The sequence below is a fragment of the Photinus pyralis genome, unplaced genomic scaffold, assembly GCF_008802855.1.
Source record: "Photinus pyralis isolate 1611_PpyrPB1 unplaced genomic scaffold, Ppyr1.3 Ppyr1.4_LG9, whole genome shotgun sequence".
NCBI classification, from domain to species: Eukaryota; Metazoa; Arthropoda; class Insecta; order Coleoptera; family Lampyridae; genus Photinus; species Photinus pyralis.
In genome coordinates, this window is record NW_022170878.1 from 11,244,475 (window position 1) to 11,263,663 (window position 19,189).

General features: G+C 38.4%; 8 protein-coding genes across 9 annotated transcripts; 6 read left to right on the forward strand and 2 right to left on the reverse strand.

Annotated features, from left to right (window-relative positions):
* Positions 1–40: 40 nt before the first annotated feature.
* On the forward strand, positions 41–730 carry LOC116180255 (50S ribosomal protein L27). Its single transcript, XM_031500154.1, has 3 exons — positions 41–196; positions 241–404; positions 448–730. Exons 1-3 carry the CDS (start codon positions 151–153, stop codon positions 649–651), a joined length of 414 nt encoding a protein of 137 aa, XP_031356014.1. The 5' UTR covers positions 41–150; the 3' UTR covers positions 652–730.
* LOC116180252 (tRNA-splicing endonuclease subunit Sen34) lies at positions 649–1,620 on the reverse strand. Its single transcript, XM_031500150.1, has 3 exons — positions 1,487–1,620; positions 1,375–1,443; positions 649–1,321 (listed from the first exon to the last, which is right to left on the reverse strand). The coding sequence occupies exons 1-3, from the start codon at positions 1,533–1,535 to the stop codon at positions 654–656; spliced, it is 786 nt and encodes a 261-aa protein (XP_031356010.1). The 5' UTR covers positions 1,536–1,620; the 3' UTR covers positions 649–653.
* Positions 1,521–3,208, forward strand: LOC116180254 (gamma-glutamylcyclotransferase-like). Of its 2 annotated transcripts, none has more exons than XM_031500153.1 (2): positions 1,521–1,847; positions 1,899–3,208. In XM_031500153.1, exons 1-2 carry the CDS (start codon positions 1,555–1,557, stop codon positions 2,179–2,181), a joined length of 576 nt encoding a protein of 191 aa, XP_031356013.1. In that variant the 5' UTR covers positions 1,521–1,554; the 3' UTR covers positions 2,182–3,208. The 2 variants fall into 2 exon arrangements, with proteins under 2 accessions (XP_031356013.1, XP_031356012.1); XM_031500152.1 differs by having other exon boundaries at positions 1,521–1,665; positions 1,714–3,208.
* A 1,222-nt stretch (positions 3,209–4,430) lies between these two features.
* On the forward strand, positions 4,431–5,278 carry LOC116180257. The gene is made up of 2 exons (XM_031500156.1): positions 4,431–4,718; positions 4,769–5,278. The coding sequence occupies exon 2, from the start codon at positions 4,801–4,803 to the stop codon at positions 5,239–5,241; it is 441 nt and encodes a 146-aa protein (XP_031356016.1). The 5' UTR covers positions 4,431–4,718; positions 4,769–4,800; the 3' UTR covers positions 5,242–5,278.
* LOC116180251 lies at positions 5,233–7,366 on the forward strand. The gene is made up of 6 exons (XM_031500148.1): positions 5,233–5,278; positions 5,330–5,417; positions 5,465–5,623; positions 5,671–6,057; positions 6,797–7,165; positions 7,213–7,366. Exons 2-6 carry the CDS (start codon positions 5,351–5,353, stop codon positions 7,329–7,331), a joined length of 1,101 nt encoding a protein of 366 aa, XP_031356008.1. The 5' UTR covers positions 5,233–5,278; positions 5,330–5,350; the 3' UTR covers positions 7,332–7,366.
* Positions 7,344–8,635, reverse strand: LOC116179977 (prostaglandin E synthase 2). The gene is made up of 4 exons (XM_031499800.1): positions 8,363–8,635; positions 8,108–8,317; positions 7,860–8,062; positions 7,344–7,812 (listed from the first exon to the last, which is right to left on the reverse strand). The coding sequence occupies exons 1-4, from the start codon at positions 8,633–8,635 to the stop codon at positions 7,344–7,346; spliced, it is 1,155 nt and encodes a 384-aa protein (XP_031355660.1).
* On the forward strand, positions 7,486–18,303 carry LOC116180247 (valine--tRNA ligase-like). The gene is made up of 14 exons (XM_031500144.1): positions 7,486–8,902; positions 10,264–10,444; positions 10,631–10,812; positions 10,860–11,153; positions 11,341–11,520; positions 11,878–12,265; positions 12,313–12,559; positions 12,605–12,832; positions 12,901–13,060; positions 13,691–13,965; positions 17,432–17,617; positions 17,666–17,783; positions 17,831–18,150; positions 18,202–18,303. Exons 1-14 carry the CDS (start codon positions 8,815–8,817, stop codon positions 18,262–18,264), a joined length of 2,910 nt encoding a protein of 969 aa, XP_031356004.1. The 5' UTR covers positions 7,486–8,814; the 3' UTR covers positions 18,265–18,303.
* Positions 14,135–14,698, forward strand: LOC116180256 (protease inhibitors-like). The gene is made up of 3 exons (XM_031500155.1): positions 14,135–14,276; positions 14,336–14,426; positions 14,478–14,698. Exons 1-3 carry the CDS (start codon positions 14,216–14,218, stop codon positions 14,602–14,604), a joined length of 279 nt encoding a protein of 92 aa, XP_031356015.1. The 5' UTR covers positions 14,135–14,215; the 3' UTR covers positions 14,605–14,698.
* Positions 18,304–19,189: the final 886 nt, after the last annotated feature.

Below are 19,189 nucleotides of genomic sequence, written 5' to 3' on the forward strand. Positions count from 1 at the left end.
ATTTCAAGTACATTAGTCTTAAAGACGCCACCGTCGCTTTTTAGTTCATCGAGATTTCCCCAGGGTCTTAAATGGCGCCACCGTCGCTTTTTAGTTCCTTTTTAGCTATCATGAAATTCACATACAGACACATAACCTCCAAAACTCAAAATGTTTTCGATTAGAAATATATTGGTACCAAACAACTCTTTGTGGAGTAAGGCACTTTGTTTTTGAAATGCATCTGACAAGACTTTCTAGATGTTCTACGATGGGCAAGTAAGAAAACCAGCGGTAGTACTCGAACTGCTAAGAAAAGTGGAATTAAAAAGCACCGAGGTTGGAAACGACAGGATGGTGAATGGGTCGAATCTGGCACCTTACTTGTCACACAACTAAGCTTAAGATTCCACCCCGGCTTAAATGTATGTTCCACTTTGTTCAACCGCCACTTACGTTCTCTTTTAGGTCGGGATGGGTCGCAATGGTACACTGTATGCGAAAATCCCCGGAACTGTCATAGTTAGTTGTGAAAAAACAGATCCGAATTGGGAACATACGTGGATCCAGAAAAATTATTCCGACAGAGAGCACACACAATTCTACAAGAAATATTACAACGTGGTACCGAAACCGCAACCTCAAAACTTTAAATTAATCGATCAAGTATAAAATTACGCATCAAACCAGTTTATTGTTACATAATTGATAGTATTGCTACACAAAGAAGCGAGTACAGCTTTTTTTTTTACCGACGTTCCTAATCTACCAAAAGCAATTAATTGGCTGAGATGCACATCTTTAGTGACATCTTGCACACAGCGAATTATATACACTGCGTGAAATGCAGTTGGATCGCCCCTATAAACTAAAAAATCCCCACCGAATTTTCGCCCGCATGTAATATAGTACCCTCTACTCCACAAATCTTCAAACACTGCCGCTTTAGTTAAAGTTGTTTCCTGTAGTATTTCGGCGAGAGGTGACAATGTTCTTGGCTCTTTAAATGAATCGGGAGCCTCCGTTAGCATCGGCCATATCATTGTGTCGACAGTAACAGTTTGTTTACTGAGCTCCTCTTCCAAGACGGTTTCATTTGAGACATGCACACCTTTCTTCTTTTTAGCCTCGACAATTTTGTCAATGATTTGTTTAAGGTCTTTTGTACGCTGTTTCTTGTAAATGCACTGCTCCGCTTCCAAAAGTTGCACCTTCGTGCTGTTATATTTATGGCAATCTGCCTGTGTGGGAGGCTTCTGCAGGTTGGGATAAACGGCAACTTTTATTATGTTCCTTTTAAGTAATAGTAAAGCTTCCTCTGGTAGCAAAGCAATCGGTAAGGCTAATAAAATTACGTTGTGAATGTGCAATTTTGTCCCTAATACCTAAACTTACACGGAGTCGCTTGCGAAGCACCCAAATGTGCGCCAATTATTCGATAGTTACGTCGTAAATTCTCCCAATCTAAAAATCTCCTAACTCACTGGGGTCTTTAAATATTCCTTACCTTTTCGAGAGTAAATGCAGACTTTATTATTAATGAGACACAACTCCATTACATAACCTTAAAACGACATGTGTGAAGCTAAACGATGCTACTATTTCGCCTATGGAAGCAACCTCTTACAAACCAGAATGCACGTAAACGTCGATAGTGCAACACGAGCGGGATGTGGAAAATTAATGGTAAGTTTCCAACCAAAAGCAAATCGGTATAATAAAAAGGTCATACAGAACTACCGACTGGACTTCTTTCGGTACTCTAAACGTTGGCACGGCTGCTCCGCAACCATAGTCCCCCATAATGGGTACGAGGTATGGGGAGCAATATGGGAGATTGATGTACAGCAATTATCCAGTCTGGATTTGTATGTGAGTGCTATATTTCAATTCCAAGTTAGTGATACCCTACATTTTAGCCAAGAAGGTGTCCATCAGAACATATACTTTCGTTTTAATGCCCCCATCTTTCTACCGGACGGAAGTACGAAGACGTGTTACGTCTATCAGCAAGTTGCGGAACCGAGCACCCATTACAAGCTGACCCAATTTCCGGCAGATCGGCAACCTTCTTATGTATACAAGGATGTTATTGTGAGAGGAGCGGCCGAGGCAAAACTCCCCGAGGTTTATCAAGAGCTACTGCGAGGAATACTGTGTAATGATTATAAGGGCAGTGTAGATTTGCAGCTTATTGAATAACTGCTTTCTTATTATTTTGATCAGTTATAAGGTCATCCAAGGTATTTTAGGCACTTGCAGAGATGTGTTGCACACTGACTCCCTCGGTACTGCGCAAACGCAAGCGCGCTTAAATTTGAATTTGATTTAACGCGCTCGAAATTAATAAAGCCTTCGGTCATCACTGAGAATTCCAGTTACATTATAGCCCCAAATTGAAAGCAACCGTCATGATCCTTTACAGCATAATATGGAATAAACAACAAGAATTGTAACGTTATTATTTATTATAATCAAATCAGATAAGGCACTATAAACTATTGTGCTCCATTTCTTCCTACCCGCGTTAACTTCTTAAGGCGCAGATAGAGTAGCAAGTTACTTGCGACAATCTCGCGGGAGAAACTTCCACATGTATTTACACTGTGAGCAATAAGTGTCGCGATAAACTGTTGGGCAAATTGGGCAGTGCCACGTTTTCGCCTAGGCACAGTAGGCATGAGCCTAGGGACCGTTGAAATTGGGGGCCTGCTATGTTGCATAAAGTGCAAAAAAGAAGATCGCACCAACAAAACACAAAATAACGTACAACACAAGTCTATTAAAGTCACGTGCACGTCGGAACAACAATTCTGTTTACTATTACCATTGTTTAAATACTTTAACAATGCTATTACTCACCCTCTACGCACGCGTCGAATTGTTGTGTCGTTTACACGTTCATGCATTTACACCAACCACATGCAAATTATCTGACCATCCAGATTTTACTCAAGCCAAATTTTCTGGGTTGTGCAAGTAAACAATTTTCGTTTTCATGCATCAATTTACTTGCACGAATTGGCATGCACAAATCAATTTGCGCAAATTGCATGAGCGTGAAAACGCACCTTTACACATTATACAACATACTTTATCATTAATATAATTGTGGGTGCATGGTGCACACAAGATAACACTCTCTATTAGTAGTTTAATAGTAAATTTTATTATATTATTTTCTATGGGAGTTTGTTAAGTTAAATGAATAAAATTGAAACCATAAGTAGGTACCTTTGTTTTTATGAGATATAAGTAGTACAAACCAGGGGGGTAAGGGGGCCCTACACTATTTGTGTGCCTAGGGCCCGAAAAAGGTTAGACGCGACCCTGAAGTCGCAAGTTCTCACAAAACTGTTTACACTTTTAGCTTCCGCAAATGCTGTCAGTTGATACCATGGTGTATTATACACCATGGTTGATACCTAGCAGTTGTTTTCGAGAACTTATCCCACGTTATAGTGCCAATAGCACATCTATGTGTTGCTGTGAATGTAGTTTTATGCAATAATGTGAAACACAAAAGAAGTGTTGGGTGAGAGATATGCATCTCAAGAAGAGAAATCAATCCCAACAATTTAAAAATTTTATTCGCATGTCAACGATAGACCTTCAGGAACTGTTATTACAAAATTAAAAAGCAGGATACTCATTTACGTGCCACAATATAATAAAACTAGCACGTTTACTCGCCAAAATATCGAAACGAAATGGAAAGTTTGCGAGAACTTGGTGAGCTGCACTTTTGCCTGTTTAGACTGGCAAGAAAAGTGTCGCAAGAATTCTTCCGCGAGTTCTGTCAAATGGACTCGCAATGCTATTTACACTGAAGACAGTATAGTGTCCGACAGTAAATCGCGCGATTTTTCTTTCTAGTCTAAAGGCGCCATTAGCTTCCTTCCATTCTATGCCTTAATCTTGAAGTATTCTTGCTACTTAGGTACATATCCCATGTTGCCTTTATGCTTTCCCTTTTCTTCCTATTTTGAATTCCGGTGTTCCATATATGTTTCGCAAGCAGACTATTTTCCATTCGTCCAAGGGGTCCAAATAAGCGCTTTAATTTTTGTCTATCAAAGGTATCTCTATCAGAGCATCCCCTTCTTTTTTTATCTTCTTACTAGGAATTCCACCAACTCCCCATACCCTTCGCAAGTACTTCATTTCTGTAGCATGTACCTAGTCTGGTTTTTTGTGATTCGTTCAGCACCCCAACTCGCTCTCTCTCTCTACCGTAGGTCAATATGGTGTGTAACGTTATTACTGTAAGTAGATTTCTATTTCTAATTAACTGTTACAGTACTTACCGAAATAGTTTCTTTCTATCGCCTTTGGCATATTCTAGTCTAGGAATTCCTCGAGGAATTCATAGCCATGTACTTGAAATGTAGATAACAACAAAATTCATCTTGATAACATGGCATTATCATATCCGTACTACACCTACTTACAATAGGTAAGCAGGTAAGCTAAATTATCTTCAATTATAACGTTTGCAGATTATGTGTATATTATTTACCCTTAGACTATGATTCTATCCTTCTCTAAGTATTTACCCCTTACACTTGACAGTTGTACAAATTCAAATTTTAGCGCGCTTGCGTTTGCGCAGTACCGAGGGAGTCATTGTGCAACACATCTGCAAGTTAGACAACACACAATACACAACAAGTATTAATACGTGAAATATGGAACTTTCCCTAAAACATGAGTAAAACTGTGCTTTAATTTGGTAGCTGGTAAAATTTTACGAGTGTTAAATCTAAACAATTCATGAGATAACTTGTAGGGTAATATCAGAAAACAGTGAGCATAGGCACAATGGGTAAGGTGCGACGACGACGTAGCAAATCCAGTACACCTTCCAATGATAAATGTGGACCTCAACCACCTTACACCTCCACTGACAATTCAAACATTGATAAAAAACTGTCAGATACTGCAAGTATCAAGTCGTTTAAATCAGAAATGGGTGGTCAAATAACGAAAAAAACCAAATTGAAGTTTCGCAGATCGATGTTGTTAAACAAAATGGACAATAAGGGGGTCGATAAAAATTCCACCAAATTTGTTCCCAACACTGGCAAAGTGGGGAAGGTTTTGCGTAAGAAGGGTACTGAAAAGGCGAGCGTACGGCAGAAGAAATTCCTCCAGGGTGTAAAGTTATTTAAGAGGATAATGGAGAATCGACAATTTAAAAAGAATCCTAAAAAGATGATCTCGAAACATATGGCATCAGTTGTTACAATAATAAAACCTTAACTGTAGTACTGTTAAATAAAGTTTATTTAAATAATTAGTAAGTCGCCTACATTAACGGTAGTCTAATTCTGCTTTGTTCCAATTCCAGTTTTAATGTGCTATCGTAATCATGAAGGTACTCTGTGTTATCTGTGCATTGCTGTATTTGAACTGCGCTTTAAACAGGACGAGCAGATGCAAGTATTTCGGCAGTCGTCAGTCCTAGAAATAATTATTGTTCTAGTTATCGGTTGGTGGGGTGTTGGCATTGTACGGTTTGAGAATGCAGTGTGTACGGCCGCAAATGGCCTTTTGGGCATCTGCTACACACGACGGCAATGTACAGCAATCGGAGGATACACATCTGGCAAATGTGCACGAAACGTTGGTGTTTGCTGTGTCGGTAGGTAATCTAATTCTTTCGGCATAATTTAAAATATGCTATTGCAGTTCAAAGATCATGTGGAGCGTTATCTTCCAATAACAACACATATTTCCAAAACCCTTCCTTCCCCAATGTCTTTTTAGGTGCAAATACCTGTTCGCTTACAGTCCAAAGGTGTAGTGCAGACGTGTGTCAAATTAGAATTGATTTCTTAAGCTTCTCGTTAGCGCAACCGAACGGAGATGGCATTTGTGCAAATGATGCCTTGATAATCTCGGGCGCGGCTGCGAATATTGGTCGAATTTGTGGAGAAAATACGGGGCAGCATATTTACTTGGACTTTAATAACGAAAATAATATCGACATTAACATCTTCACATCAAGTGCCATTTCGATAGGACGCCAGTGGAATTTACGAATTGCACAGATTGGATGCGATAGTCCCACTCGAGGTAGGACGAAACCTTAAAACTTCAAGTTACCTACAACTCATAATTTTGGACTAAAAGTTGCACTTGCACAGTTGAGAAAAATGAGTATGAAATAGTTATTTGTACAACTAGAGAAAAAGTGGATTTTTCAACTACTTTCGTCTCCAAAAATGACGCATACGTCTATTTTTTAATTTTGATTGTAGTTTCAGAAAAAAGGTATTGAATTCTCCATTCAAAAATACTTGATTTGAACATAGTTATCAGAATCACTGCATTAGTAGATTCAAGTCAAGGGCAAAATAGAAAGAGAATTAGTTTCACAATTAAAATGTAAGCGCATCCTTTGATTCAATTCATTTGTTGAGGGCCTAGAACAAGAGAGGGACAATAATAGAAAGAAGTGTAAATTGAGCATTTGTATTAAGACAGTTTCCATTACATCATTCCTGCGCCCATTCAATAAATTTAAGCTACATATAAATAACGCTTCGTTGACACCAAACAGCATTCTAGCGCTTAAAAGATTCTCAGTGTAAATCGAGACCCATCCCAAAGGATGTGGATTAAGTGGATAGATTGCTGCCAAGAAGCACATGGCGGTCAGGGTGTCATTTGCAATGCTCTGGCACCACCCTGCTCTCCTTAGCGCTACTCTTTGTATTGTAGGGTTTAAAATTTCGAGTTGTAACATAAATTTCGACTTTCCGTTGAAACTTTTCCATAAAATTAATGTTCTGTTTACGTTCTCGTATATCAGCTATGCCTGGATGTCTGATGTATTACGGAGGTACGTCGGGAACAGTGCGCAGTTTTAACTACGGCCAATCTGTTAACACATTTCCGCCTCCGAGTAATCCGCAGGCAGTCGGAGGAAGACAATTGGCCAATATGAATTATGGTATTTGCATTCGAGCGGCACCAGGAATGTGTTCAATACAGTGGAGCGCAACTTCGGGAGACCCCTTCGCTTTTACAGTCTCGCAGGATGCACAAGCACAAGTGACTTTAACTGGTACCGATTGTGCGACAGATTATATCATAATACCAAATGGTGTAACTACTGCGGGTAATGGGGAACAGCTACTGGCCGACAGATATTGCGGATCATTATTTCGGACTGTTACAAGTACGTTTATTACTCTGGCAGGGTGTGTGTAAAACATTTGCTTTTAGCTTCCTCCGTGCCTTTTGTACTGATTGCCGTTACAAATGGAAACGAAACACAAGACTCTGCGAATCGGGGATTTTCATTATCATACGCACAGCAACAATGCACAAATACTTTATTGTAATAAGTTTATAATTCAAACAAATTGACTGCCTTGGTGTTCGTTTACAACAGTTTTCATTCTGAAGTACCAACTTTTTATATTAGAATTATTTAAAGCATCTTGAAATGCGGCACAGCCTTCAATACTACTCAAAATACCATAAACCGCCAAATCGGCCAAATTAGGGTTTCCTCCGCCCATAAACGGTGTACCTTTCACTTTAACTTCCCTGGCAAAGTAATTACACTCATCATATAACGATATCCGCACGTTGTCCTTAAGATTGTGTCTCGCTTTAAGACGTTTTCCAATCATCCACATTGCAAATGCACCAACGTATATTATGAAATATCGCTCCCACGCTGGAAAGTGCTTGTCCCATTCGCCTACGTGGGAAAACCATGTAAACGACTGAACTGCTTCGTCTAAGGTGCGATAAACGTTGGGTGAAAGGGTGTGGACAAGAACATCGTCTGCCCATTTCCTCCACTTTCGTTCCTCACTAAAACGCACACTGAGACTTGCAAATTGGCAACTCTATTCACTTACTTAACTTCTTTCGTATTTAACCCCTTCAACTCCGGTTGGTCGTACATTAGAAAGTACCTATTCATGATTTCGTTTTTTGTTGTCCCATTTTCGTCAATAAATGAAATTTGAGGGTAAGATTTTGTAATGTCCTGCAGCTCTCGACCACGTTCCCTAATATACGATGAGAGGGCAGATACAATCATAGAGCTGTCTTGAAATATCTGCAATGCTTACTTGTAAGGCATAATAGTACGGAACCCCCTTACTTGATAGCCATTGTCGACTTGCGCTAGCAGAATAGGAACCTTCTTATAAGTCGACCATTTGACTGACTGTCTGAGTACGGGATCAACTTCGACGACATCGTAAGAAATTCCATGGTAATCTAGAAAGGCCCGTACTTTACAACAAAATGGACAAGTTTGGTACTGGTACAATGTAAGTTTGAGCCCACTTTGATCGTTGGCTACTTGAACCTACAAACTTGGGTTATAAAATCGTCTACAACTAACAAATATAACCTTGCGTGATACTGTAACGTCCGGGGCCTCTTCTAGTAATGGTAAGTTAGTCTCCCTATTGAGGATGTGTGCTCGAGGCTTATTTAGTTTGTAAATTGAGTAGCTTCCACCAATTATTGTCCCGATTCCTGCACCATAAAGACTTAACTTGATCACGTTTCTTAAGTTTACCGTAGAAACACCGGTCGTAACTGAGCGTTTATTACCAGCAATATTCAATAATTCCTTCGATCTACGAAAGAAAAAACCACTACCTCTCAGAGAAAAGTTCATCTTTGTTTGACAAGAGGTTATGTTTTCCGTACGATGCACAGGGTCACTTTTCGCATGCGCAGTGAATCTCAACGTGCACAAATACAGCGGTGTATAGGGTTGCCTAACCGCGTGGCGTACTATATAACCTAAAATAGACATGTAATTGTGGAAATTGTAAAGTACAATTTAGTGAAAGTATGTTGGTGGGTATAAAGTCGGGAAATTTAAAGAAATTATGCGCCGTTGAGCAATGGCTCAAGCTACAACGTCGATGGAAAATTGATGGTATGTACGTATTGGTTCATAGATAAAACTCACAGGTGGCGCTAGTATTAACAATCCGGTGGTTATCTTGCGAACTTTTTCAAACTTTTGAATTATAATTTTCGCGCGTAGATTACGTTTTTTTGGTAGTTTTTCGTAAAAAGAATTTAATGAACACATCAATAGTCTCAATTCAAGACCAGATACAGAATACTTTAGGAAGTTAGACCTGGTAACCCAATTTTAGTCATAAATTAGCTTTACGCAGCGTTCCAGAAACATCAGGATAACTAGATTGGATCTGGATACCACTTAGCTGGCTATGGAATGATTTCAAATCAAGAGGAAAAATATTGCAATATGCTTCAGAATGATCTTCAGTGCCTTCGAGAGACTTCTTGATCCTCTGGAAAGCATTAGAAAAAAGCAATCCGTAGTTGTTTTCCAGGGCTTTATAGTTTAAATTAAAGTGCGCGTAGTGTTTGTGATTGAAATAAATAATTTGCGTACGTTCGTAATAAATTCATTTCGTCGACAAATTTTATAGAGGAGGATTTCAGACTGCTAACGACTTATCAGTAGTATTTTTCTGTCACCACTAAAAATTTCATGAAAAATCTCTTATTAAAAAAAAACTTCCTTTGCCACTCGCTTACTAAGCTAATAATTAATAAATAATTATAAACACTTTCCAGAGTTCCAGAGCCATGAAAAGCTTTCAGAGTTTTTGTGACGCCTTTCTAGTGCTTTCCTTCTTAGACCTGTTTAGACCTACTTTTCATACCTTTTCCTTTCCCCTTCTAGCGTTATGGGCACTTTTAAGAGTTCTAGACCCTTCTTTGCCATTGGATCTTCATGCTCGGGAAGGTTTAAAACGGAAGCACATTTTTGTCAGCACCGCTAAGAACAGTTCCCCTTTCAATAACAAAATGCTTTGCTTTAAACTCTTCTCTGCTTGATGGGCATGTCTACTTATCGCGCTGCTTTAGGTGTCTGATATAAACAAGTTGCAAATCAGCATAATATATGCATGCGATGAAAATGGATTTTTGGTAATACAGATACTATGCGACCAAAAATGAGTGACCGTCGAGTCACCTTTGGAATTTTTGTTTACATGGGAAATCGTACTTAACTTGAACTTCCAAAGGCAACTCATTTTTGATCGCCCGTTAAGTATTTTATTAGCCAAGTTTAAAATTGGTGACTGAATTTGATTCCTAAGTAATAAACCGGTTCATAATGACACTCTGGATCAAATTTGGAATCACGGGGCAAGATGTACATTGCCCAGACATCGGCTTCTTAGGTACCTACATATTATTCTGACACAGGCATTAGCCCTGTATCGCAAAGTTAATGGAATATCTTGTGAATTTCAGAACTCTCCGCTGCGTATCTTCCGGAAATAGTTGAAAATGTTACTGACGCACATAACTACTTCGAACCACCACTTACAGCGTCCAAAGAGTTCACTTTGGTACTTCCTCCACCCAACATCACGGGAAATTTACACCTGGGCCACGCTTTAACTGTAACAATTGAGGACGTTCTCGTGCGATGGTATTTAAATAGACGCGTAAAGGTGCGGTTTCGTTTGGGCCGTCGACGGCCGCCTTTGACAAACTTGCACCTCGTTATTTACTATGGACGTGGTTTCCTTGGCGGCCGTCGCCGGCTCCAGCGAAACCGTAGTGTAGCAATTGTCGCTCACATGAATTTGTTCTTTGGTCATAAATACGCTTTTAGGAACAGAATGAGAGGTATTAAAACCGTTTGGGTGCCAGGTGTCGATCACGCCGGAATTGCAACGCAGGTCGTCGTTGAAAAACGACTATGGCAACAACAGAGGCAGACGCGACACGATTTGGGACGAGATTTATTTGTGAAAGAGATCTGGAAGTGGAAGGAGGAGAAGGCGAACGTTATAAGTTGGTATAACGAAAGAGGGATGAAAGGTATGATAGTCTCGGTTTAGGTCAGCAGTTGCGTGTCATGGGAGCGTCCTTAACGTGGCCGCTGGAGATGTTTTCAATGGATTTATCTCAATCCCGCGCGGTGAAGGAAGCATTCATCAGGCTATATGATGAAGGATTGATTTATCGTTCCGATTATCTCGTAAATTGGTCATGTTTTCTGCAGTCTGCGATTTCAGACATCGAAGTAGAGCATTTGGAGGTTTCCGGGCCTACAGAACTTGCGGTGCCTGGTCACGAAGTGCCAGTACAGTTCGGCGTCCTTACGAAATTCGCATATAAATTACTAGACGCTGGTAATCTTATTTTTTTATTCGAGTCTGTTGCCGTTAATTTATCGTATTAATGCACGCCCGAGATTTATCGCTATATAGTTGAGTGGAGATGGGCTTTTTACCGTTCAGATTTATTATGCGTGTACCCTTGTCAGGATTGAAATGGTTTTTTTGTGTCTTGTGTGCCTTTAAACCTTAAATGTTTCAGATGAAGAGGTGGTGGTCGCAACTACTCGTCCAGAAACAATGTTAGGAGATGTTGCGGTTGCCGTAAATCCTAGAGATAATCGATACTCCCATTTAATAGGACGTGAAGTGTGGCATCCTTTCAGGAGAGAGGCCCTTCCCATTATTTCTGACGAATTTGTCGATCCTGAATTTGGAACCGGTAGGTGGGGCGAATGAAACTCTTGGTAAACTTAAAACACTTCTTGACTAATTGCTGGCCGTACCTATTCAAAAAGTGACATGCAATTCCAGCGGGAATTAGTTATCTATAATTAAATTAAATTACTAAATGCGGTCTAATTAAGGTAACTATTCCGAGTTTATTAAAATAGTTCTTGCAAAATTTACCGACTGGGCTAAAATTTGAATTAAATGAACACCTCGCCTTATTATTAGATACGATTGTAGTAGGTAATTTCTCTATTCTCGCCGTTTATTGAGGTACTAAACAAACCCTTTGATTTGCGTGATTACTTATCACGATCATTCACTCGATCTTCAAGGAGATAAATTACAGGGGCCGTAAAAGTAACTCCCGCACATGACCCTGCCGATTTCGAAGTAGGAAAGCGTCACGGGTTAAACAGACTACAAATAATCGACGAGAAGGGCAATTTAAATGACGCCGCCGGCGATTTCTCGGGGTTGTCCAGATTTCGCGCCAGAAGTATTATTGTGGAGGAATTAGAGAGATTGAAGCTATTACGAGGTCGTCAAGATCATCGAATGGTCGTGCCCATATGCGGTCGCTCAAGGGATGTAGTAGAATTTTTAATTAAACCACAGTGGTTCGTTAAATCAAAATCGATGGCATCTAAAGCGCGCGACGCCGTCATGGAAGGCAAATTAAAGATTGATCCGCCTGAGTTTGAGGAGAGATGGTGTAATTGGCACGACAATATTCGGTAATTTCGGAAAGAGCTCAAATTTTTGCAAGTATGTAAATTCTTAGGGATTGGTGCGTGTCGAGGCAGCTATGGTGGGGACATCGTATCCCCATGTATTTTTGCCGAGTTAACCAGGAAAATGGAAGGGAATGTTGGGTAGCCGCAGAAGACGACGTATGTGCTCGCCGGAAGGCCTCCGCTCAGCTTTTGTCAAATCCCAACGATATCATCATAGTGCAGGACGAAGATGTTTTAGATACGTGGTTCTCATCTGCACTTTTCCCATTTTCAGCCTTCGGATGGCCAGAATCGGTTAGAACACATTCGTATGAATCCAATTTCATTTGCGTTTTTCAGAGTGGAAAGTTGAGTCATTATCCCCTAAGCATAATGGAAACGGGCCACGATATCCTATTTTTTTGGGTGTCCAGAATGGTAATGCTTGGACTTCAGTTAACGGGACAGCTGCCCTTCGCAAAAATACTTTTGCATGGAATTATTTGCGACGCTTACGGCAGGAAAATGTCCAAAAGTCTCGGAAACGTTATAACGCCAGAAAATGTCATTTTGGGATCTACTCTAAAGGTGATGCATTGCTTTTCTCGAGCTTGCTACTCGTTAATATTTACTGAGATCGGATCGAATTTTTATAGGAGCTCGAAAATTCACTGCAAGCCAGTCGGGCGGCGGGCGTCTTATCAAACGAGGAATTTTTACGTGCAGTCGAAGGCCAAAGGAAAATGTTTCCTACAGGAATTCCGGCGTGCGGCGTTGATGCATTGCGATTTACTCTTTGTTCGCACGACATAAAAAGTAAGAGACGCTATATTATTATAGTAGCTATGTTAGGGCGTTTAAAATTTGATAATGTTGGGAAATTTAGATCTACTTGTGCCTATACAATTTCATGTTTTGATGATAGATTTATGAGATATATTATAGGTAGTTATTTGTACGACTAGAGAAGGAAGTGAAGTTTTTCAACTCGAGTTCAAAGCGTTTTACACATAATTTTTACTGAAACTACAATCAAAATTGAAAAATTACCGTATGCAATAATGAAGTTTGACAATTTTAAATGTCAACATTAAGATTAACGCAGCAATTGTTTTTTACTTTCCTTACTAGAGCGGAAAATCACATTTTCTTCGCCCTTTTTAGGGACGAAAGTAGCTGTTTCTGAAGTAGTTTCAGAAAAATATTATTACTCTTGGAAGCTTTTTAAAATAGACTTTGTTCCTGAACAGTTCATTGTAGTAGTAATGAATATCATCTTTACCATTTTTGATATTTAATGCTAGGCCAAAGTTTGGTGGCCAACAATAGTAATTACAAAAGCAATAGTAGGGGGTATTTTTAATATAAGATTCTCAAAGTGTATTCTAGATTCTGAAGGGTTTGGAAAAAGGAAACCTGCATCTGACTATAAATTTTTTGTTTTAGACCACTTCATTAATTTTGACATCAACGAATGCAACACAAATCGGTTGTTTTGCAACAAAATTTGGCAAGCAGCAAAATTTACGACGAAATATATTGAGAAAGCGGGCATTCCCAGTGATATACCAATCAACTTATCCATTATGGATAGGTGGATTTTGAGCAGATTATCCAAAATGGTGGAAAACGTCAATCGAGCTATCGATAAATGTGAACTTCATCTGGCCACCACTTCGATAAAGAATTTCCTGTACTACGATTTCTGCGACATTTACTTGGTAAGTGTAACTGCGCCTGTTTACTTAATCTCGTCAAGGTAAAGAGGTTCGGAACGCGTTTTGTAAACAAAAGAAAATTTATTAATCATCCGATTTGTGTACACTTGGGAATTCATTAATATAATAAGGCCATCAGTTTAGCGCATTTAAATCTCATTTAGGTAATTATCGACCCATTAGGCAAAATTTCCCCGCAATTAAGCATAAAGTAAAACTTTTAGTGGTCAAATAAGCCAGCCAGTTCTCCAAAATGAAGTTGACGCTATTTGTGATCCTTACGATATTCGTATTTTGTTACGGTGAAAATTTCGGTAAGTTTAAATAGGCGCATTGTTATATATGTAATTGATTTGATGCGAATGCGTATTAGTGTGTAGGGAGGGTGTTAGTTACCTCGCCAACGATTGCAGCGATTGCGTTTGTGCGCCTAACGGAAATTTTGGTTGCACTTTGAAAGCTTGGTAAGTACTTAGTCGTCATAATTGGTGAATGTACTATTAATCCGTTTTTAGTGTCGTTCCAGGGGAAAAACAGAAAAAGTACGATTGTAAGGAGGGAAGCACTTTCATGAAGGAATGTAATAAATGTTGGTGTGTCAAAAACGGCGGATTGATTTGCGAAAATGAAGACTGTAAATAATTAATTTGGTGTATTGTATCGGCTTACAAATGCTGCATGTATTAAATCTTGTCATTAAAATTTCTGCATTCTTCGCCTCAAATATTTAAGCAAATAATTTTTTTACGATATACACGGTGTCCATTTTCCGAGTGCCACTATGGAGATCTCACTTATAAATGGGAGCAAAGTTGCAAATTTCCGTGCTGAATAAGAATCTGAAAAGAAATTTGAAATATCTTCAATAGTTTTGAAGATATCGCAAAAAAACGAACATTTCTGATTTTCGTTTTTCTTTTTTTTATGATAAACTAATAGTAGTAGACATTTCTAATTAACACATTATTCGGATACTTTTTAATGGGGATTTCAAATATGGCATTCTGTTTTTAATAACTTTCAAGATGACGGAGAAACACGTGGCAACTTTAGTTTTTCTTATGGGCGCCATATTGAATTTTGACATTTTGGGATAACGTCTTTTTTTCTCTTTACAATGATATATATCACACACAGTGGTTCAGTATCACATTTTTCCTAAAAATACAATTTTTAATTTTTTGAGAAGAGTGCTTTGGAAAAAACAAAATGTTCTTTTGTTGTAAACAAACGTTTGACAGTTTAATGCATCTGTCTGGTTGCAGCGTTGTCAGAGAAGTAGAAATTCGATTTTCATCTGAACAGAATTGAACCTTCGTTTTGCAAGAAAATTATAATTAAAATTAGAAAATACATCACAACATGTGTTCAAATTGCCCACCTCCTAATTCTGCGCACAGTGCCACTCTCTTCCTAAGATTTGCTATGGCTCTTGACACATCCCTTCTTCTAATCTTGTGCCTGAGAGTGCTCACAATTCTATGACGAAGTTCATCATGGTCGGCTGGCAATGTTTTGGGCTGCAACTTCTTTTTAGGAGACAGATGGATTGTTTTATTGCACCTAATTAACAATGATTAAATGATGAATGGATCAGTAGTTGTAATTATGTAAAATTTTTACCGCTTGCAAAATTGCCTACTCATATTCATTGGGTCTATCGCCATATTGCTGTCTACATCTTTTAAAAGAACCATATTCGCCCAAGTTTTTATGCAGCAAAGAAAAATACCTCAAACTAGGTTGTTGCCGCTCTGGATAACGCTGCAAGTATGTTGCAGCAGCCATATGTGGGCATTTCGATGAGAAGTGTAGTAAATTTGCATCATATCTCTTTGATCTGCACTTGAAAAAGGCATTTTCGTAATACAACTAGCATAAACCTAAATGACAATACATGAAATAAGTCAACCTTTTGTTCACAACAAAAGAACGTTTTGTTTTTCCAAAGCACTCTTCTCAAAAAATTAAAAATTGTATTTTTAGGAAAAATGTGATACTGAACCACTATGTGTGATATATCGTTGTAAAGAGAAAAAAAGACGCAATCTCGAAATGTGAAAATTCAAAATGGCGCCCATAAGAAAAACTAAAGTTGCCACGTGTTTTTCAGTCATCTTGACAATTATTAAAAACAGGATGTCATATTTGAAATCTCCATTACAAAGGTCCGAATAATGTGTTAATTAGAAATGGATACTACGATTAGTTTATTATAAAAAAATTAAAAACGAAAATCCGACATTTTCGTTTTTTTGCGATATATCCAAAACTATTACAGATATTTCAAATTTCTCTTCAGATTCTTATTCCGCACGAAAATTGGCAACTTTGCCCTCATTTAACCAAGTTTCTATCTCTTAAGATAAGTGTGATCCCCATAGTGGCACTCGAAAAATGGACACCGTGTACACCCTGCAGATTTAAATTTACGTTATCAAGGTTTTAAGAGGCGATCAGTTACAATAATCATTTTAGTATTCCCTCAATTCTACATATTAAAATCTGTCTTTAGTGCGTTTTCGAAAAAAAGTAGCGCTTATACATTCACTTTGACTGTTCGGTCGGTCGGGCCATCGGCTGCAAAGGTTTTTTTAATTATACCCATAACTGTGGAAAGCATCATCAGAGAGTTCCGTGGTTGCTGGACTGGACTACTAATCATATATGCATTATTTGTGTTGTATAGCAAATTACATTAAACAACTTACCCGGAAGTGATATCGGAAATTTGAATATGCCATCGGATAGAATGTGATGTCGCGTACATACCTACATGTATAATCATTTTTTCGAATCTCACCAAATAAATGAGATATTGAGATGACTTCCTTATCAGGAACACACTGCATGCTATACAGAAATTTTATTTTATATTTAAATAGCGTGAATGGTGGTGGTGTAAGCTATGAGAAAATTTGAAAAAGGTACTTATATTAGGGCTAGAATAGTGAGGAAATGGAGGACATGCATACAGTTTCTTGAGAGTGTTTTAATTAAGTATAGCAAAGTATGTCTTGTTTTCCAGCCAAACTTCTCTTTCATTTTTTCATACAATTGTTCCCAGTGATTTTATAAATTGTGATAATTAAAAGAGAAATGGGAGAATTCCAAACGTAGGGGTCCGTAAACATTACCTCCTCTTGTGGGTACGCAGTAATTATTTCAATAGGGAAATCGATATGTTTACTTTACGAGCAAGTTTTGGAACTAATTGCTATTACACTTGCAATAAGAAATGAATTTTCCAAAATTGGAAAGAAGAACAGTATCGATTTTCTCTTCCATTCGTTAAGAAAAACAGAAAGTTGAAGAGAACTGTAGCTCTATTTTTATTTCCGACTTCACAATAGAGTCATTTAAACTTCCCACGTTTTGAATTACCTTTTAGTAGGTCATACCTAAGCGTGGGAGCCTACATGTTTTATTAGAAGTTGTAAATGTGTGTTAAGGAATCTCTATCATTTAGGAGAGTACCAAGCGCGGTTTGAAGGCTGTCGATAGCGAAATCGCCTCAGGCCATCTGTCAACTCTTCGGTTTTGCTTGGACGTCGGATTACGAACTCTCGCCCCTTTTATGCCGTATCTATCCCAGCGTTTACATCGGCATTTATCTGTCCATTCCAACTCGCCCGTGGTAGTCGATTTTCCGCAGGTTAGTCTAGGGGCGTTTTTTCCCGTTTTGATAAGTATAACGTTATAGAGTGTCGCGTGGCGAAACGACGACTTAGAAGAGGAAGTTCGAGCGGTTTTAGATAGCGTCGTCGCAATAAGAAGATTGAAAAAATTATTCGGAGTATCTAAGAAGCACAAGCCGGAAGGTAAAAGATGCGTTCGTTTCTAATAATCACAAACGTTTGATTTACAGTGCGCGTAGTCAGCAGAATTGCGATTTACAAAGAGCTCACGGAGGTTGTTGCGGATTTGGCTGCTTGTGATAAAGTCGCAGTAGCATCGAGGGAAGTGGTTGATACTAAAGAGACGGCGTACGATACAATAGGATCGCACACCACCATACATTTACTTTTACCCCCCGATATTAGCAAAACTCTCGAGATGGATTTAAAGAGACTCGAACAAAAAAAGGAGAAAGTTTCAGTCGAAGTGGAGAAAATGCGAAGAATGATGTCGGCCGAAAGTTATCGCATTAATGCGGCAGCAAAAGTTCAACAAACACACGCAAAAAAGGTCTTTCCAAATTTATTCCTGTTTCCATTATACTGTTATTTTTCCTTACAGATTCAGATGCTCGAAGACGAATTGAGTAGGATAGCAACTCTACAAAAATATAGTTCTTTGTAAAACTGCAAATAAAAATAAATTTGGTCTATTTTTTCTCGATTCGTTAGTATTATGGAGTGGATACGCTAGGGGGTGCTAAACTACAAATCGATTTGTTGCGGAAATTGAAAGGTTTACATTTTATTACGAATCTTTTATCACTCAAAGTGCCTTTCAGAACACTCTCGATTTAACTGAAACCAATCCCAAAGAAAAATGTATTTCGTTTGTTATTATATGGGTTAAGCTCGAATTTGTTCATAAAAACGAAGCTTCTGCAAAATAAATTGGCAAATTCTGATGGTTCTTAAAGAATTGACGGTTAGTAAAAAAATGTTCAGTGCCTATATGGGGCATGCTGTTATTAATTTAGCAAGGCAGAATGTTACGCTTGAATTTCAAGACGAATTTACTAATATTGTAGGTAGGTACCAAATTTCACTAATTCCACAAAATTAGTTGAAGTACATGCCATTTGGAGGTTGAATTAAGTTAATTAGTAGATTTGTAATTTGGTAAAAATTCGACGATATCTGCTTTTTTTAAATAATAGCGTGACGTAGCACCTGTTCTTGTCGAAAGACCAGTTTGCGGGAATTTTATGCTACTGGCTAATGGCTACATTTTACTTTCGATTTTGAACGGTCGAATCGTTCGGAATTATTAATAGTGCGGCTTCGTTTCTTACATATGCTCACACATGGGAAATGGGAATTCATAAGTGCACAACTATCATTGACCTTTCTAATATTTTAAAACTCCTCTATCACCTACTTACCGCACCTCCTAATAAGTAATGAATGACATCCATTTTTTAATGAAAGAGTGGTCAGGTTGAATTTTACGACCATCACAAAATTTAAATTTGTTGTTCCTTAGGACATCCATATAATTTTGAAATATGTTCATTTGAAGATTTCAGGTTTTTGACTTTTAAAAGTCCAGT

Bases quoted from the DNA above. Each gene is read 5' to 3' on its own strand.
- LOC116180252 (XM_031500150.1), bottom strand. From the start codon at position 1,535: ATGGAGTTGTGTCTCATTAATAATAAAGTCTGCATTTACTCTCGAAAA. The intron at 1,444-1,486 runs GTAAGGAATATT...GGAGATTTTTAG, and splicing joins CTGCATTTACTCTCGAAAAG to ATTGGGAGAATTTACGACGT. The intron at 1,322-1,374 runs GTAAGTTTAGGT...TAATTTTATTAG, and splicing joins TGCTTCGCAAGCGACTCCGT to CCTTACCGATTGCTTTGCTA.
- LOC116180247 (XM_031500144.1), top strand. From the start codon at position 8,815: ATGTTGGTGGGTATAAAGTCGGGAAATTTAAAGAAATTATGCGCCGTT. The intron at 13,966-17,431 runs GTAAGTGTAACT...TCTATCATTTAG, and splicing joins ATTTCTGCGACATTTACTTG to GAGAGTACCAAGCGCGGTTT. The intron at 17,618-17,665 runs GTTAGTCTAGGG...ATAACGTTATAG, and splicing joins TGGTAGTCGATTTTCCGCAG to AGTGTCGCGTGGCGAAACGA.
- LOC116180255 (XM_031500154.1), top strand. From the start codon at position 151: ATGTTTTCGATTAGAAATATATTGGTACCAAACAACTCTTTGTGGA. The intron at 197-240 runs GTAAGGCACTTT...AAGACTTTCTAG, and splicing joins ACCAAACAACTCTTTGTGGA to ATGTTCTACGATGGGCAAGT. The intron at 405-447 runs GTATGTTCCACT...GTTCTCTTTTAG, and splicing joins GATTCCACCCCGGCTTAAAT to GTCGGGATGGGTCGCAATGG.
- LOC116180254 (XM_031500152.1), top strand. From the start codon at position 1,555: ATGTGTGAAGCTAAACGATGCTACTATTTCGCCTATGGAAGCAACCTC. The intron at 1,666-1,713 runs GTAAGTTTCCAA...AAGGTCATACAG, and splicing joins CGGGATGTGGAAAATTAATG to AACTACCGACTGGACTTCTT.
- LOC116180257 (XM_031500156.1), top strand. From the start codon at position 4,801: ATGGGTAAGGTGCGACGACGACGTAGCAAATCCAGTACACCTTCCAAT.
- LOC116180251 (XM_031500148.1), top strand. From the start codon at position 5,351: ATGAAGGTACTCTGTGTTATCTGTGCATTGCTGTATTTGAACTGCGCT. The intron at 6,058-6,796 runs GTAGGACGAAAC...CTCGTATATCAG, and splicing joins ATGCGATAGTCCCACTCGAG to CTATGCCTGGATGTCTGATG. The intron at 7,166-7,212 runs GTACGTTTATTA...ATTTGCTTTTAG, and splicing joins ATTATTTCGGACTGTTACAA to CTTCCTCCGTGCCTTTTGTA.
- LOC116180256 (XM_031500155.1), top strand. From the start codon at position 14,216: ATGAAGTTGACGCTATTTGTGATCCTTACGATATTCGTATTTTGTTAC. The intron at 14,277-14,335 runs GTAAGTTTAAAT...AATGCGTATTAG, and splicing joins TTGTTACGGTGAAAATTTCG to TGTGTAGGGAGGGTGTTAGT. The intron at 14,427-14,477 runs GTAAGTACTTAG...ATCCGTTTTTAG, and splicing joins GGTTGCACTTTGAAAGCTTG to TGTCGTTCCAGGGGAAAAAC.
- LOC116179977 (XM_031499800.1), bottom strand. From the start codon at position 8,635: ATGAACTTTTCTCTGAGAGGTAGTGGTTTTTTCTTTCGTAGATCGAAG. The intron at 8,318-8,362 runs GTTATATTTGTT...CCAAGTTTGTAG, and splicing joins ACGTTACAGTATCACGCAAG to GTTCAAGTAGCCAACGATCA. The intron at 8,063-8,107 runs GTAAGGGGGTTC...TAAGCATTGCAG, and splicing joins AAGTCGACAATGGCTATCAA to ATATTTCAAGACAGCTCTAT.